This window comes from Nicotiana tomentosiformis, chromosome 9, assembly GCF_000390325.3.
Source record: "Nicotiana tomentosiformis chromosome 9, ASM39032v3, whole genome shotgun sequence".
NCBI lineage: Eukaryota > Viridiplantae > Streptophyta > Magnoliopsida > Solanales > Solanaceae > Nicotiana > Nicotiana tomentosiformis.
In genome coordinates, this window is record NC_090820.1 from 53,081,172 (window position 1) to 53,099,631 (window position 18,460).

Here is an 18,460-nt window from a genome sequence, read left to right on the forward strand (position 1 = left end):
ATATATAAACCAATATCATCAAGATGAACTATCTTGATTTCATAATCTGAAAATTATGCCCTTAATTGAGAAAAGCAATTTCAAATGCCAAACTGCAAGTTGACAATAAACATACATGTAACCATCTCATATATGCATCTATAAGTGGTTTACATGATAGGTGAAAGAGCTTATATTCACCTTTTATATATTCCAAAATTCAGGGGTCTTAGTCCCAACTTTAGCTGGTATAATCAATTTATTATGAGAATAAGCAACACAAGGGAATTCTTGAAGAATCTTCTAGTTCTTAAGTATATGCTTATCTAAATTCTCAAATAGCTCATTTAAAAATGGCAAATGAAAAACTTCAAGTTTATCATAGCATGTGCTATCTCTTAGTAAGCTTCTAATTTACTATGGCATAAACTTTTATATTTGTAAACTTATGATTTATTGTGGCTACTTTTGTATTAGCGAATTTGTGCTTTACTATATCTACTTTTGCTTCGGTAAAACTTTTGATTTACTGTAACTGATTTTGCATTAGTAAACTTTTGTTTTACTGTGATACATGATATAGTACAAATTGAAGAATAAGGGTCACTTCTCACATATATATTATTTTACCCCCTATGATTGTGGAAACATGAAGATTTCCAATCTTCGAATCATTTGTAGTCTCAATATAATAGCCATTTGTATTAGTAAACTTCAGGTTTACTACAACATATGTTTTGACCATAATCATATAATATGAATGACATATTTGTATATAAGTTCTTCGAGAGCCTTCGTTTATTATCCACAATCTAATATTTATCGGACAATACTAGTGTCGTGTGTCTTCTAGACAAACAGCTAGCTCTTCAGGAGTTGTTGATACATTTTGTAGTATCAAATATTGCTCACAATTGCATGCCTTTTATTTATGTATAACAATTGCATAACCATACTATTTACTATAAACAACAAAAATAAAAATATTTACATTTCTACAGATTCATCACCGATCACATGACTTATTTCTCCTTCCGGGAGTGCAAAGTAATCAGCTACATCCAAAAGCATTAAGTCTAAATTATATTCAGAAATAAAATTTGCTTCATCATTTTTCTCTATCTTCTTCAGAAGGCTTGATATAGCTCAACCAGGTGCTTTGGCGTACGACAGGTACGTGACCAGTGCCCTTTTGCTCCACATCTACAACATGCATTTTCTGTCTTTACTGCTTGCACCGCTTCATGCTTTTGTTCCTTCCTTTTCCACTGCTGGGCATGAGGAGGGTTCCTTGGTGTATTATTATTACCATGATTAGTATTTCTTCCCCGACCACAGTTATGACCACGACTGCGGCCACGTCCTCTTTCACACTTAGCTTGGTGGAAGTTCGTCTCATTCACTTCGGGGAATGAACAAGAATCCGTAGGTCGTCTTCATGGTTTTTCATTAATAGCCCATTATGTTGCTCGGCTACAAGAAGATGTGAGATAAGTTCAGAATACTTTTTGAATCCCATCTCTCGATATTGCTGTTGCAGGAGCATATTCGAGGCATGAAAAGTGGTGAAAATCTTCTCCAACATATCATGATTAGCAATATTATCACCACATAATTTCAATTGGAAAATAATTCTGAACATAGTAGAATTATACTCAGTGATAGATTTAAAATCTTGTAGCCTTAGATGAGTCCAATCATAAAGTACCCGTGGAAGGACAACCATCTTCAGATGGTCATATCTATCTCTCCAATTATTTCACAGTATGACTAGATCTTTAATAGTGAGATATTTCATTTTCAAGCCTTCATCAAGGTGATGGCGTAGGAATATAATTGTTTTGGTACGGTCTTGGTTTGATACTTGATTTTGTCCTTGATGGTGTCTGTCAGACCCATCGCATCAAGATGAATTTCAGCATCAAGCATCCAAGACATGTAACTTTTACCCGATATATCCAGGGGTACAAATTCAAGTTTAGAAAGATTTGACATTATTTAGAAAAAGAAAGTTCGTACCTGTGATACTTTAAAAGTATTTGCTCAAGATGGCAGAGTCTCGTGCTGATAACGTATTAAAAAATAAAGAGTATAAAGTAAAGACAAGTATAGAGAGAAACTGATATATTATTCAAACTTCAAACTTATATATATAATGAACAGAAATCTTCTCTATTTATAGAAGAAAGCAAGTTGCTTTGTAAGCTGTTACTGTACCAGATATAGATAATCTTCTATCGGGGGTAATGTTTATCCATACGGAGTACGGAAAGGATAAGTTCATTATACCAAATATAGATAATCTTCTACAGGGAGTAATGTTTATCCATAACGGGGTACCGAAAGGATAAGCTCATTGTACGAGATATAGATAATCTTCTACCGGGTGTGATGTATAACCATAATGGGGTACTGAAAGGATAAGTTCATTGTACCAGATATAGATAATCTTCTACCAGATGTGATATTTATCCATAACGGGGTACTGAAAGGGTAATCTCATTGTACCAGATATGGATAATCTTCTACCGGGTGTGACGTTCATTCATAACGGGGTACTGAAGGATAAGCTCATTGTAGTAGATATGGATAATCTTTTATCGGGTGTGATGTTTATCCATAACAAGGTACTGAAAGGATAAGCTCATTGTACCATATATGGGTAATCTTCTACTGGGGGTGATGTTTATCCATAACGGAGTACCGAAAGGATAAACTTCTTCAGGAGACTTATTTTCAATAGAGTACTAAATATATAAACATATTTACGGCAGAGTCTCATATAGATAAGCTTTTTCAGGAAGCTTATTTACAACGGAGTACTAAATAAACATCCATAATATAATATATTTATAACATATATATGACATTTATGAGGTTTGTTCTTTTATATAGAATATGATTAGTGTATAAAAAGTAAAGAAAGTTCATATTTTACATATCTATCATTGGTTGTTGGTAAGTGTTAGTAGTTTGGGCACTTACATATGAAATAAAGTAATTTTAGTCATCATTGTTAACGTGCTTTTTAAAAATATATTCACATGATTACATCATTTCATTTTCATGGTATCTAATGTGTTTTCTAACAAATCTCTCCTAATTTCTTTTGTAGGTAGTAACTAATTTGTCCAATGTTTACGCAAAAAGATAATAACGTGCCTTCTTATGGAACATTACAAAAGGAGTCGCACTTGGGAGCGGCTAATATTACTTTCTTCTGATTTTATTTAGGAGTTTTTTCGCCCCCTCCTTTGGCTACATTCTCGGTCATGAGAGTTTCTTGCTACATTTTGAGGCCATATATTTTTCCGGAGGAAATGATGCTAGCAAGAATTGTTTTTTGATTTTTTTTTGACGTTTCATGTATATTCACAAATTCTATGTTATGAATCTATAAAAAAATCCTTGATCATTTTGTTTGACAAATGCTTTGAATGGTGTCTCATCTAATACATTTGTGTAATTTAAATAGAAATATTGTTGCAACTTCATTGTTTTTAGAAAAATAATATCCAGTGAAAAGAATAAGTTTTAGTAGCGACCAAACTTTGTCACAGAAACTATTAGTATCTGTAGCGACTAATCTCGCTACTAAATCTCATACTATAATGGCGATAAGAGCTGCCACTGAAAGTATAATAGCTGTTGTGGCGAATATAGTCGCTATAAAAAGTTATTCTTCAGTGGCCACCTTACACAAATAACATTCAGTAATGGCTTGACTTATAGCGACCCAAATGTCGCTACTAATTAGTATCAGTGGCTCCTTTTCGTGCATTAGTAGCGACTTCAATCGCCACAAAAAATCTGATTTCTTGTAGTGTACGTCATCTCCTAAACTAGCACAACTTAATGATTTCGCTTTGATTAACACACATGACAAGTTCTAGACTACACAGAATAGCACAGAATATCACGAATCCTTACACACACATTGCACATGACTCAATCAAGACGGTTCTGTTAAACTCTCAAGTCAAGCAAGTACAGATAGTTGAGAATAATGCACTAAGTGGCATGCAAGTCAAACAACTAAGAAAAAGGCGTCACATAGTAGGCTACTTATTTTACTTAGATATTACAATTCAAATCCAATACACAGGAAGACAGAACACACGTTATAGCTTAATGTGCCAGCACCAAACATGTCAAATCTCAGAGCAACTTAGTTTTCTTCCTATTCTAATTCTTAAAAAACAAATACCCGGTTCAAGCTATACCCTTAGAAAAGAACTAGAGTTCAAAGAAAAATCAAGGGATACTACCTAAATATCCTAATAAAAACAAAAGAAAATCTTTTTGGTATTTTTAATCGGACTTTAATCCCTCGAGAAAACTATCCAAACGATCTATCGTTGGGAAAAGTCCGAGCTTTTTTGATTTGTTTTTTTTTTCTTTCTATTTTCCTTTTTTTTGTACAACTACTACTAACTAATTAGACTATGTGAGTTCTAAACTAAGCTAAAAAAAGTTTTATACAATTACAAGACAGGAAGTATTTCCCCCACCCCACACTTAGATAATGCATAGTTCCCGATGCATAAACAAATTCAAAATAAAGTAAGGTGAAAAGAAAGAACTCCTTGCTAGTTGGATTCCTTCTCCTCAGAATGCCCACCAGCCGCAGCTCCGGGATCATCATCATCATCCGCTCCCAGGGGCACCAAAGCCATGGGGCCCTTGACTTCATCACCAATCTCATCCTTATATCAGATCCTTTGCGGGTGTTCTCATCCTCAGACGGGTGAATGGGACTGCCAGGCGCAATCCCCAACATCCCTTTTGAAGAACTGGAGAGATCATTGTGTAGATGCCTATGATCCTCATCTGTCACACCTAGCTCACTCATTATCACATTGAGGGAACTATAGAGATGCCTATTGAAGTTTTCGTCCCTCTAATTCCTCGCATCTTCACTTAGCTTTGACGTAGACTCCAACAAGAACAAGATGTCCAGCATTCCATTTGGTGCCTCCACCACCTCATCATAGCGGGGGTATTCTGGTACCCCACGAAAAAGCATGTACTGCGTTAATAGGTTGCCAAAGAAGAATCTTTTGGTCTTTCATCCAAAGCATGTGTGGGCCATCTCCTCTAGCATGATCTCACCCACATTGATGTGTCGCCCAGGCATCAGAAAACAAATCACACACACTCGGGCTCGAGTGCATTCACTATTGTGCTCAACCGACATCAGTCTAACCTGCATGAAGTTTTGCCACACCTTGGCAATCTTGTTGAAGTCGAATCGGATCATCTCAAGATGGGCATCCCCCCATAGTCCGTGTCCACTTTGCATTAGAATCTATGCCACAAAGAGTGTGACGTATTTCCTAGTAGCTTGGGCATTTGATAAACTTTTGTAGCCTCTGTGGGTTAGGGTTATCAACTCCCAAAAATAAGCATAAGGAACGCCTATCCATTGGCACCTCCTTTCCTCGGACCCATGACTTAAACAAGTCCCCATTCCAATTTGCATAAAGTTCTCGCACCATGCTCAAATATGCATGGCCTGGGCACTCTATGATCTTATCCATCTTCATTTCTACCAACCGGGCAAGCACATCCGGGAAGTTCTTTTCCAGAGCTTTCACATTAATCTCCATTTCGGAGAAGTATCTCCCATATGGCACAAAGTTATTATGACATTGGATGGCATCCTCACAAACTAGATCCAAATGAGGCATTGGTCCCGATGGTGTCTTCTTCGACCCACTAGCAACTTGCTTTCTTTAGCTTGCCTAGACAAACCTTCACCCTTCTTGTATTTTTTGGGAGGGGGAGCAGTAGTAGAGGACTTACCCACTCCTTTTCCTTTGGTAGCACTGTCACGAGCCATAGAAACCTACACATGATAAAATAAATGTGAGAATGAATCACTTAATTTGCCCAATATCATCGTGAGAGTCAAAGATAACCCAACACTTAAAACCGAAGGCTCTATATAATCCACTCACAATAGTGCTTCAAAGTGCACAAATATTGCATCATAAGGCGATGGGTACTCAGGACTTCCCCATGCCGCATAATTCAAGTAGTCGAATATGGCCATGACTTAGCCGTAGTGCAAGCAAGCAATACTTGAGTCCAAATTACTACAACTAGTATAATACACTAACTACTTATAACAAAAGGCTACAAGATACATTACATATGATACAAGGTGTGGGTATTGTGATTATGGTATGGCGAACATGCAACACGAGCTTCAGATTATGTAAAACTACCACGAAACACCCTAAACTTAGCCCAATCATCACATAACATGGCACTCGGCTACTCAGACTTCATGGGTACACAATTTTCTTTTGTCAAGCATTATATCAAACACATGGTAAGCATCAAGTATTATTCTCTTTTTTCAACAATGGTGAAATAAATAACTTCACAACCAATTTCAACAACCAATTTTTCACATATAGGCTACCCACTATAGCATATAAATTCTAAAACAAATTAGGCGAAATTTGAGGAGTAGGGGTCATTTTGTGGTGGGGAGGTAGTATTACTCACCAAGAAATTACAAACTACAAGAAAAGAGGGAAGAATAAGAAGACATACATGTGAGTCTTCAGATGAAAGCAAGCAAAAAAAATGGAGAACTTGAGAGAGGGAGAGAAAGAAGCAGGTGAGAGAGACAAAGTAGAGGGATGCAGGTTTAGAGAGAGAGAGAGGGAATTTGGACTTAGGTTTGTTTTAATTAGAGTGGGTAATTGGTTTGGGGTGAGGAGATGAGTATAAACGGGTATCTGGGTAGGGTTAAGTATTAATAGCTTTAATAAAAAGAGAAAACAAAACAAATAAAAAAATAAAAAAAAATCTTACCTGACCCCCAGCACGTCGCGCTAGGCCTTGCGCTAGGGGGTGTTTTCGAATCTATAAATCCCGCCACATGCAGCATGGGGCGCTGGCCTGAGCGCTAGTTCGCCGAGTTTTTTTTTTTAATAAACATCCCCCAACCCGAACACGTAATACATCCATTATACACATCTCACACCATTCCTACCTATCATTTCTATAACTACAAATAAAACAAAAAATCTAGTCTACTCTGACTTAAAAAAAACAAATAAACTAAGTTATGAAAGCATTAAAAATTAGGTTGCCTCCCAACAAGTGCCTTCTTTAACGTCACGGTACGACGCAACACGTTCCCTCACACATCCACCAAGTCTATCAAAGTTTTGTGATGCCAAACGCCACCACCCCAATAATGTTTCACTTTTTGCCCATTAATTAAAATGTGCCATTGCTCTCGGGGTCTTTTAGCTCAACAGCTCCATGCTTTGTAACCCACATTACTTCAAATGGACCCGACCATCTAGACTTTAGCTTCCCATGAAAGAGATTCAACATTGAATTAAACAAGAGAACGGCTTGACCGGCTTCGAACTCACGATGCAAAATGTGTTTGCCATGCCATCTCTTTGTTTTTTCTTTATACAACTTCGCATTCTCATATGCATGCAGTCGAAACTCTTCGAGCTCATTTAGTTGCAACATCCGCTTTTTTCCAGCTAGATCCATATCAAAGTTGAGCTTCTTGATCACCCAATATGACTTGTGCTCAATCTCAACAGGCAAGTGACATGTCTTTCCATATACTAACATGTACGGTGAAGCGCTAATTGGAGTTTTGTATGTTGTGTGATATGCCCATAGAGCGTCATCTAGCTTGCTAGCCCAATCCTTCCTACTTGCGCTCACTGTCTTCTCCAAAATTTGCTTCACCTCCCTATTTAAGACCTCCACTTGACCATTGGTTTGCGGATGATAAGAAGTTGAGACTTTGTGTCTCACCCTATACTTAGCTAAGAGGTTGCCCAACAGTTTGTTACAAAAGTGAGTACCTCCATCACTTATCAAAGCACGCGGAGTCCCGAATCTGGTGAAAATATTTTTCTTCACAAAGCTTACCACCACTTTAGCATCATTCGTAGGCAAAGCCATAGCCTCAACCCACTTTGACACATAGTCAACTGCAACCAAGATGTAATGATGGTCATTTGATGCTAGAAACATCCCCATGAAGTCTATTCCCCAAACATTGAAGATTTCAACCTCAATTATACCCTTCAATGGCATCTCATGTATTCTTGAAATTATACCCGTCCTCTGGCACCTATCACATATTTTCACAAAATCATGTGCATCCTTGAATATCTTAGGCTAATAGAATCCCAACCGCAATACCTTTGCAGCCGTTTTGTCTCCACCATGGTGCCCCCATATGGTGATGCATGGCAATCAAGTAAAATTGCTTCCATCTCCTCCTCGGAAACACATCGGTACACCAGCTGATCTGCATACTGCTTAAACAAAATGGCTAATCCCATAGATAAAGCCTCACATCATCATGAATTTTCTCATACCATCCGGAGATAACTCTGACAGAGTTACCCCACTTACAATGAAGTTCACATAGTCAGCATACCGTGGGATTGGGCCAGCTGTGATGGCTAGAAATTGCTCATCGGGAAAGCTTTCCTGAATTTTTCCCCTTCCTCAACATGTGCGCGAGTTTCCAAGCGTGACAAATAGTACGACACCTGATTTTCTGTCCCTTTTCGATCTTTGATTTCCACATTAAATTCCTTCAAGAGAAGAACCCAATGAATTAGTCTAGGCTTAGTATCATTCTTCTCAAACAAATACCTGATGGTTGCATGGTCTATGTAGACGATGACTTTAGTTCTCACCAAGTAGGCCTTAAATTTGTCAAATGCTCATACTACTGCTAGTAACTCTTTTTATGTGACTGTGTAATTTCTTTGAGCTAGATTTAGAGTGTTGCTAGAGTATTAAATTGAATGGAACACTTTATTTTTCCTCTTGCCCAATACGGCCCCAATTGTCGTGTCACTAGCATCACACATCAATTCAAAAGAGTCTCCCCAGTTTGGGGCGGTGATAGTTAGTGCAGTCACCAATCTCTTTTTCTACTCCTCATACGCCTTCAAGCAGTGTTCATCAAACTTGAAAGGTGTATCTATCTCGAGAAACTTACACAATGGAGCATGAATCTTAGATAAATCTTTAATGAATCTACGATAGAATCCTGCATCTCCCAAAAAGGTTCTGACTCCTTTAACAGAGATTGGAGGCGGCAGTTTTTCAATTACATCCACTTTTGCCTTATCCACCTCCAACCTCTCTTTCGACACCTTGTGCCCGAGTACAATTCCTTCTCGTACCATGAAATGGCACTTCTCCACGTTCAACACTTAATTTGTTCTCTTCACACCTGGCAAGCACTTTACTTTAATTCGTTAAGCATTCATCAAAAGATGGTCCAAAGACCGAAAAATCATTCATAAATACTTCAACAAATTTTTTTACCATATCAGTGAAGATTGTCATCATGACCTTTGAAAAGTCCCAGGTGCATTGCACAACCCAAATGGCATGTGTTTAAAAGCATAAGTTTCATAAGGACAAGTGAAGGTAGTCTTCTCTTGGTCCTCGGGTGCAATTGAGATCTGGTTATAGCCGGAGTATCCATCAAGGAAATAATAATAATTCTCTCCGACCAACCTATCTAACATTTGATCAATAAATGGAAAGGGGAATAATCCTTTCTAGTAGCATTATTCAATTTTCGGTAGTCAATGCAAATTCTCCAACTGGTGACAGTCCTAGTTGGGATTAATTAATTATTATCATTTATGACCACCGTTATTCCACCCCTTTTAGGTACACACTGTACCGAACTTACCCATTTGCTATCAGAGATGCGAAAGATAATACTTGCATCGAGCCACTTTATGACTTCTTTTCTTACCACTTCCTTCATGACTGGATTCAAGCGGCGTTGGTGTTCCACACTCAGTTTGTGCCCATCATCCATGAGAATTTTATGCATACAAAATGTTGTGCTAATACCACGGATGTTAGCCATGGCCCATCCAATCGCCCGTTTGTGCTCTCTAAGCACGCGAAGTAGCTTTTCTTCCTGCAAAACAGATAAGTCAGAAGATGCAACAACAGGTAAAGTTTCATCAACACCTAAATGGGTGTAATAAAGATGGGAGGGTAGGGGCTTGAGTTCCAATTTAGGAGCTTCTTCGATAGACTGCTTGGGGGTGGCCCAATTGGTCTATCTAGAGTCTCGAAATCGATCAGTCTTTTGATATAAGCGCATGCATTCAGATGATGCACCATCTCCTCTACCTCATTATCCAAGTCAATGCTGCCAAACAACATAAGTGCTTTCTCTAAAGAGTCATCCAGATATGCACCCACATCTCGTTTTTCTTCTTCCTTTTCAATCACAGATACCATAGCTAGATCCTCATAGTGACTTGGTAGCTGAATTATCATGTATACATTAAAGACTACTTCCATATTATCAACACGGAGGATCATTTTTCCTTCATGAACTTTGATCACAACATTAACGATGGCTAAGAGAGGTTGTCCCAAGATGATGGGGACTTGTTTATCAGCTTCATAGTCCAGTGTGATGAAATCTGCTGGCATAATGAATTTCCCAATTTATAGTAGCACATCTTATATTACCCCCTCGGGATGGACAATAGATCTATCAACAAGTTGCATATAACTGTGGTTGGCCTTGGAGCTCCCAACCCCAATTGACTGAAAACTGAGAGAAGCATCAAATTTGTGCTAGCTCCCAAATCACAGAGTGCTTTCCCCACATCTACCTCACCAATTAGAACAGGTATGGTGAACCACCCCGGATCATTCAACTTTTACGGCAATGTTTTTTGAATTCTCAAGGTGCACTCTTCAGTAAGTGCCATAGTCTCAAACTCTGTCAACCTCCTTTTGTTAACCCCAATATCTTTTATGTACTTAGCATATTTTGGGATTTCACGTAGCACATCAACCAATGGAAGATTCAATTTAATTTGGATTAGCATATCAAGAAATTTGTTGAACATCCTGTCATCACTTTTCTTCTTCAATCGTTGTGGGAAAGGAGGTGGTGGCCTTGCAATCGGAGTCTTTTCACTTTCTTCGGTTTCTTTCTTAGCTTCTCCCATAGTTTTGGGGATTAGTTCACCATTAGGAGTGACTTGTTCTTTCTTTCTTTTTGGGACCTCTTCTAATTCTCTTCCATTCCTCAAAGTTACAACATTTACCTGAGGATTCTTATCTGTATCGCTGGGAAGGGACCTTGCAGGTCGAGTATTTTGTTGTGCAACCAACTACCCTATCTGCCTCTCTATGTTTCGAAATTCAGTCCTCAATTGCTGATTATCTGTTTGAAGTTGCTGGTTGTCAATCAATAGTTTTTTCAACATTTCATTAGTGCTTTCTTCTACATGTTGAGGTGGATTTTGAGGCTGATTGTAGTTCCCTTGAGGCATGTATTGATTCTGAATGGTCTGGTTCCCACCCCATGAGAAATTCGGGTGGATCCTCCAGTTGGGATTATAGGTGTTCCCATATTGATTATTCTGGTTCATTGGACCTCTGCCTTTCTGGCAAACATAATAGATAGATTCATGATTCACCGGACATTGGTCACTCATATGGCCATCTCCACAAAATTCACAATATATAGCCAACCTCTGAACCTGTTGCATTTGATTCCCTTGACCCATTTCCATCTTAGACATTTGGTTGTTTAGTTTAGCAATCTCTGCTCGCACGGTTGACATCTCATCCAGCTCGAGGGTACCTGCTGCTCTCTTTTTTATCATCTTTCATGAGTCACCTTCACCCTGCCAGTTATGATCATTTGTAGTGAAATTGTTGAGCAGAGTCTGAATCTCATTGTACGGCTTTTGCATGCAACTTCCTCCACAAGCTGAGTCTAGATTCAATTTGGAGGTCTCGTCCAACCCATCCACAAAAGTATATCCCAATACCTCATCAGTCTGACAATGATGTGGGCAGTCTCTGAGTAGTTTCTTGTATATTTTCCAAGCTTGATGAAGTTTCTCACCCTCTCATTATTGAAACCCAAGAATCTGGCTCCTCAGTGCCTTCGTCTTCTTAGTGGGAAAAACTTGATTAGAAATTTTAGTGCCAGATCATCCCAAGTGTGGATCGAGTTTGCGGACTCCTTGTTTAACCATTCCTTTGCTTCCCCCATTAGAGAAAAGAGAAATAAAGTCAGTCTGACATAGTCCTTAGAGACGTTCGAATAGTTGTATGTATCTGTAATCTCCAAGAAAATATGTATATTCCTTTAGGGATCTTCACTTGACAACCCCACAAATAGTCTTGTGGATTGAATCAGCTGCACCATGTACTGTTTCAGCTCAAAGTGCCCAGTTATATCAGGCTTCACGATACCCTGAGTCATGTTTGCGAGATTAGTCCTTGCGGCCTCAATCACCGGTCTTTCTTCATTTTCTGCCATCTCGATTGGCTGTGGGTGGACTACAATACCCAACTCTGCAATTCTTGCTCTTTCTTCTGCCTCCCTCCTTAACCTGTGGAAGAGTCTTTCGGGTTCAGGATCAGGAGGAGGAAGGTTATTCAGACTGTTACTTCTTCTTAGCATTCAAGGTGAACACCTATAGAGTCAAAAACAGTCAAACCGATTAACACCTGAACAAAAACAAATAAGAGCTTATTTCAGATAAATAACTAATTTATAAATCCCCAACAACGGCGCCAAAATCTTGTTGGGATCCAAACACACACGCAAGTATACGCAGTCGGCAAGTAATAAAGTGATAAGAAAATATCGTTCCCGCGAAGATTTATGATCAATTATTTCCTAATCTGAGCTATTTATAAATTTAATGCTCAAGTGAGTGTGACGAAGATGATTGTGATGTTTATAACTAAATTAGTACGAACTAAACTAATAAGCAAATAAGAAAATAAGATCGTAAGTAGAGCAAACAAATACTTAGGAAGAATTCAATGAGATGGGGATATTCCAGGGTTATGGGATTAACGTCTCCCCTATTGCATTTTTCAGGTTGATGTAATCGCTTGCCTATTCAACAACCTAAGACTATATGTCTATAGAATCAAACTTGACAAGAACGCATGTATATTTCCTGCAAAAATAACCAAGTAAGGCAACTAAAATATGTCTATCCTAATCACGAATCTATTCTCCGATGCCCAGATTTAAGAACTTACTCTATTCAATCCTATATGCAATTTATAGTTCCCACTTTCGAGTTCAAATATAAATTCGTAGATAGTACTCTATTGTTAGCTACGCAATAGAATAATTAAGTGCAAGATTGAATAAATAAATTAATATGATAAAATCAAGTAAAACGATCAACCGTCAATTTACAATAGTTAAGAACGACCCATAACCCAGAATAATAAGGTTCTTAGCCACTCATGTTCATAACAATCATCAAAATATTATTTTCAAACATAAAAGTTATGAATACTAGAAGAAGAATGGAAGAATTGATGAATTATATGCTCTTGAGTGTTTCGTACTTTTGTTCCTCTCTCAAAGTAGCGTCTCCCTTGCCAAAATAGGTTTAAGTTTGCTTTTATACGAGTTGGGGGCGCCTTGGGGTCGAAATAACTGAGTCCCGGGTGAACTAGGACAGATTCACGTCATCAGCTCCTAGGGTAGCGTGGGGCGCTAGCCCTGGCGCTGGACATCTGGAAGATTTTGTTTTGTGCGCCACAGGTAGCGCCCCACACTGCCTGTGGCGCTACTCTGTGGATTTTTCCCTTTTCTTTCCCTTTTCAATTCAATTCGCGCACTTTCGTCCCAAATTGCCTCCGGATGATTCCTTAACATAAAAATACCACTAATTAGCGCAAATCATTACGTTACACATCAGAAATTTACGAAATACGAGTAAAATACGAGGCAATATGCATATAAATATACATACTTTAAGTCGAATATCATAATTTTACTGCAGAAGCTAAAAAGAGTTGTTTGACTTCTTAAATGATAATTATAAAGACATCATTTTGTGACTGAGGAAATATTGAACTAACTCTGATTCGATTCATCAGAGGCATGTCATTGACCAGAAATTTGAGAAATGCAAAAAGATAATCATCACGACTTGTCTGCAAAGAAAATTGAACTTTGAACTTGTAGATAAATTGATGTTTGTTTACTACCACGTTCAATATTTTAGCGATCGGGAAAAGAATGATCCATTGGAGTTAATATAGAGAGTGTAATTTACTGTAACATCTCGTAACATTTTGCAATTGGATGAGATTCATTTGAGGGTAACGGAGTGTTGGGAAATACGTTACGTTAATGGATCGATATACGATCTGACAATGTAAATGATAAATTGTAACTTAAAATATGCAAAACAAACAAAATACTGTAAAATGTTCCAAGACCGGAACAAGAGCCATGCGTTTTGCATGGCATCGGGCAGAAAAACAGAATAAACTCAAAGTTTCAGTGCTATAAAGGAGAAAAACGACCTAGGATTTGCTAAATTATCCCAGCTAAGTACTCTAATTATTTTTGTGTGAGTCCAAGTCAATTAGCATGAAATCAACAAGAATTAATCACCTATTTTCTTTCAATCTAGGGGGATTGGGAGGGGGAACCTAGGTTTCTTCCTGATCAATTCTTCCTTTTTATACGACCATAGACTAAGTATGAGGAGGTGTTTGTAAGTTAAATCTATTATTTAAACTGCATATTAGATGAACCCTGGCAAGATGGAAAATTCGGGATATCCTTAGATCTGTTAATTTATTTAAATTGATTATAGAGCATGTTTTGATTATCATGTACTTTATTAACCGAATACTTTGGACTATTGAAAACACGTGGATGTTAGAAGAGCAGGACAACACTATAGCCAATATAAGTTAAGGCTCACTTGCTAAAAGGGATGCTAGTAAAACCTATGTACTTATGTGTTTGATGAAATGCTTAAAAAGGTTTTCTTGTGATTTAATACGCAGTTCACCCATTCTTACTCCATATAGTGTAAATGAGAATGTGACAGTATTAAATTTTATGTTTATTGCCCAGTATGACTTGTATGTTATTTTTCTCCGTCATTAAAAAAATTATATGGTTATCACTATTTGCTTTGTGATATTGTTTGTGATGCTTGTATTCAATTCAGATTTAGTTAGTGATGTAATCACATCCAGAATAGAGAGTGTTGTGACCCCAAATCTCCATCTAAGACTATGTGAGCCTAACACATGCTGAGTTACCAACAAATTTAAACCATTTAACCATTAAACATGAACCAGTAAATGTCGTACATAGCCAACAACCATCAATAGATATACAATATCCCAAAACCGGTAGTACGAAGTCATAAGCTCTTCTAAGAGTAACTAAGAATATCAAATACATTACTGTTTGGAATGGAAATAAATTGTAACAAAGTAAAATTCCAGAAGATGACTCTGAGGCCTCCGAACGCAATGACAGGTATACTTTGAAGTCTCCGCTGCAGCTCACAATCAGCTAACTAATGATCGGCACGCTCCGCGGTACCTGGATCTGCACAAAAGATGTGCAGAAGCGTAGCATGAGTATAGTACAGTGGTACCCAGTAAGTATCAAGACTAACCTCGGTGAAATAGTGACGAGATTCAAGTCAAGACACTTACTATACATAATAACTTGTGCAATAGTTGATATAAAGCTAACAGAGGAACAATATCAATGTACAGTTACACATAGAAAGAGCAACAATAATAACGCTAGCAATGGAAAATGAAAACGGCAAATAGCCACAAGAAGTAAATAGGTGATAACGCAACACGTAATCATAACACAGTTAAGGTGCCAACGATACCAATTAAGGAAACGAATGACAACCAAATAATTAATCGTTCTATCACAGGGTTTACGCAAGAATCATCTCGAGGCACCACACCTCATAATCACAATTTATGAGTCCCAGATCACAAAATCATAATCACATGGCTCCTTGTGCCAACCTTATCAATCACAACAGCACGAACAAACTCACGTGTTGCGCGAACAACTCACGTGTTGCACGGACAACTCATGTGCCATTAGTTCAATCCACAGACAGAAAGCAGGTATACAATAATACTTGTACATGATAAATAAACATCAAGGTTCATACTCCTGAACTGATATAGGTGACATGTTACGGTTTATGCTTGTGCAAGTGTACTATCACAACTCAAGTCAACAGGTAAAATCAGAGACACCGAGTAACACATTGAAAACAACACAACAAAACCCTTAGTATGCATGACATACACAAGAAAGTCACACCACCAGACAAATATTATCGATAACAATGCCCCCAAGCCATCACAATTCATCCCCAACCTAGTCCACCTTGTCTCGTCGTGTGCGCAACAGTAAAGTAAATGCCCGTCTTGTCTCGCCACATGCGCATCAATAATTATCCCACCTTATCTCGCCACATGCGCACACCCAACATATATAGCCCGCCTTGTCTCGCCGTATGTGCAAATATCAATAATAACAATAGCACGGACAACTCACGTGCAAATACCCCGACAATCCTTTCAACAATTCCACATGTGCCAAAACACAACAACATAATATAACAACTTGCACCACACGTGCCCATATGACACAATACTTCCATAATAACAATACCAATACCACAATAATACATAGCCCACGACTCAACAACATTGAGTACAACAACAACAACAATAACACGAGAGTACTGTAAGTAGATCAACAAAAGAATTACAATAACGCAATGAAACGGGAGAACAAACTCAACAATGAAATAGATAACTTGTAATAATGACTTCAAATAAGAATAACTCAACAATGAAAGAGATAATATGTAATAACGACTTTAAATAAGGATAGATCAACAATAAAATGAGTAACATAAATTGAACTTCAATTAAGAATAACTCGACAAATAAAGAGGTAGCATGACAATAAAAGAGGTAACAACTTCAATTAAAGCATATATGAGTAAGCTTGACCATATTAGATAGAGCATGTACTAACAACTTCAAATATAGCATGTAAGAGTAAACTTAACAATGGAAAGTATCTCATGATATGACACTTCAATTAGATGCATGTAAGAAGCTTAAGAGTCTAAACCGGTCAATTTTTATATATAAGGCCGTGTACACATTCATCACCTTGTGTACACGTCTTTCACGTAATCAAATAGTACAATCAAATCCAATCATAAGGGGGAGTTCTCCCACATGAAGTTAGGCAAATACTTACCTCAATTAGGAAAAATCAACACTCAAAAATAGCTTTTCTTTTATAATACACCTCCGCTCGGCTCAAATCTAACCAAAATCGACTTGATAACATCAAATAATGCAAGAGAAACCAATTCTAATAAGCAAAGCTTTGACCTTTATATAATTTCCCAAAAGTCAACTCTGGGCCCACCCGGTATAAACTTGGATCTAGATCATGACTACTCATAACCCTACGAGTCCATATATATGATTTGTTTCAAAATCCAAATCCAATTCGACTCTTAAATCCTAATTTTTTATTTTTCTAAACATAGATACAATTTCTCAAAATTTCACTTTGGTTCTCAAAATTTTAATGTTAAATCTCATATATAATCATGTAATATAATAAAAAATTGATCAAAGACATTATTTACCCAATGATTGTAGATAAAAATTTCCTCTCCAAATCGCCTCCCACCGAGTCTAGGGTTCAAAAATGAGGGAAACGAGGTGAAATCCCAATTTCTATCTCTTATGTTCAGGGGCAGGTATCGCAAAAGCGACATCCATCATAGTACTTCTAACGTCGCAAATGTGACAATATTATCGCAAATGCGAACACTGAACACTTTGCAAAAGCGACCTAATGATCGCAAATGCAATCCAGCCTAGCCCAGACCCTTATCGTAAAAGCGAAGAAAATGTTCGCAAATGCGAAGATGACAAACCCCAATGCTCTTGGCAAATGTGACTCCCTCCTTGCAAATGCATAGGTCGCAAATGCTAACAAAATCTCGCATTTGCAAGACCTGCATCACCTGTTCAAAAACCAGCAAAACTAAAACTCTTCCAAACACTCCAAAATGCAAACTCACCTGAGCCCTCGGGGCTATAAACCAAATATCCACACAAGTCTAAAAATATAATACGAACTTGCTCACGCGATCAAAACACCAAAATAACATCTAGAACCGCGAATCGGGCATCCAAATGCATGAAATTTTACATTGAAACTCAAGAACTTCTAAAAACACAATACGCGTCTGATTCCTATCAAATCAACTCGGAATGACGCCAAACTTTGCAGACAATTTTCAAATAGCATAACAGACCTATTCCAAGTCCCAAAACTAAAATCCGAACCCGATAGCTATAAAGTCAAACCACAGTCAAACCTAAGAAGTTTTTAAACTTTCAAATTGCCAACTTTCGGCAAAACAAGTCAAATCAACCTAGGAACCTTCGAATTCAATTCCAGTCATACGCCCAAATCCAAAATTACTATACGAACCTATTGGAACAATCAAAATATCATTACGGAGTCATTTTCATAAAAGTCAAACCTCGGTCAATATTTCCAACTTAAGCTTCTAAAATAAAAAATATTCTTCCAAATTAA

General features: G+C 37.7%; 1 protein-coding gene across 1 annotated transcript; it reads right to left on the reverse strand.

The window, feature by feature from the left end:
• Positions 1–10,694: 10,694 nt before the first annotated feature.
• LOC104121534 (uncharacterized) lies at positions 10,695–11,651 on the reverse strand. The gene is made up of 2 exons (XM_070184882.1): positions 11,158–11,651; positions 10,695–11,067 (listed from the first exon to the last, which is right to left on the reverse strand). The coding sequence occupies exons 1-2, from the start codon at positions 11,649–11,651 to the stop codon at positions 10,695–10,697; spliced, it is 867 nt and encodes a 288-aa protein (XP_070040983.1).
• Between the last annotated feature and the right edge of the window lie 6,809 nt (positions 11,652–18,460).

Bases quoted from the DNA above. Each gene is read 5' to 3' on its own strand.
- LOC104121534 (XM_070184882.1), bottom strand. From the start codon at position 11,651: ATGATAAAAAAGAGAGCAGCAGGTACCCTCGAGCTGGATGAGATGTCA. The intron at 11,068-11,157 runs GTAGTTGGTTGC...TGTAACTTTGAG, and splicing joins AACATAGAGAGGCAGATAGG to GAATGGAAGAGAATTAGAAG.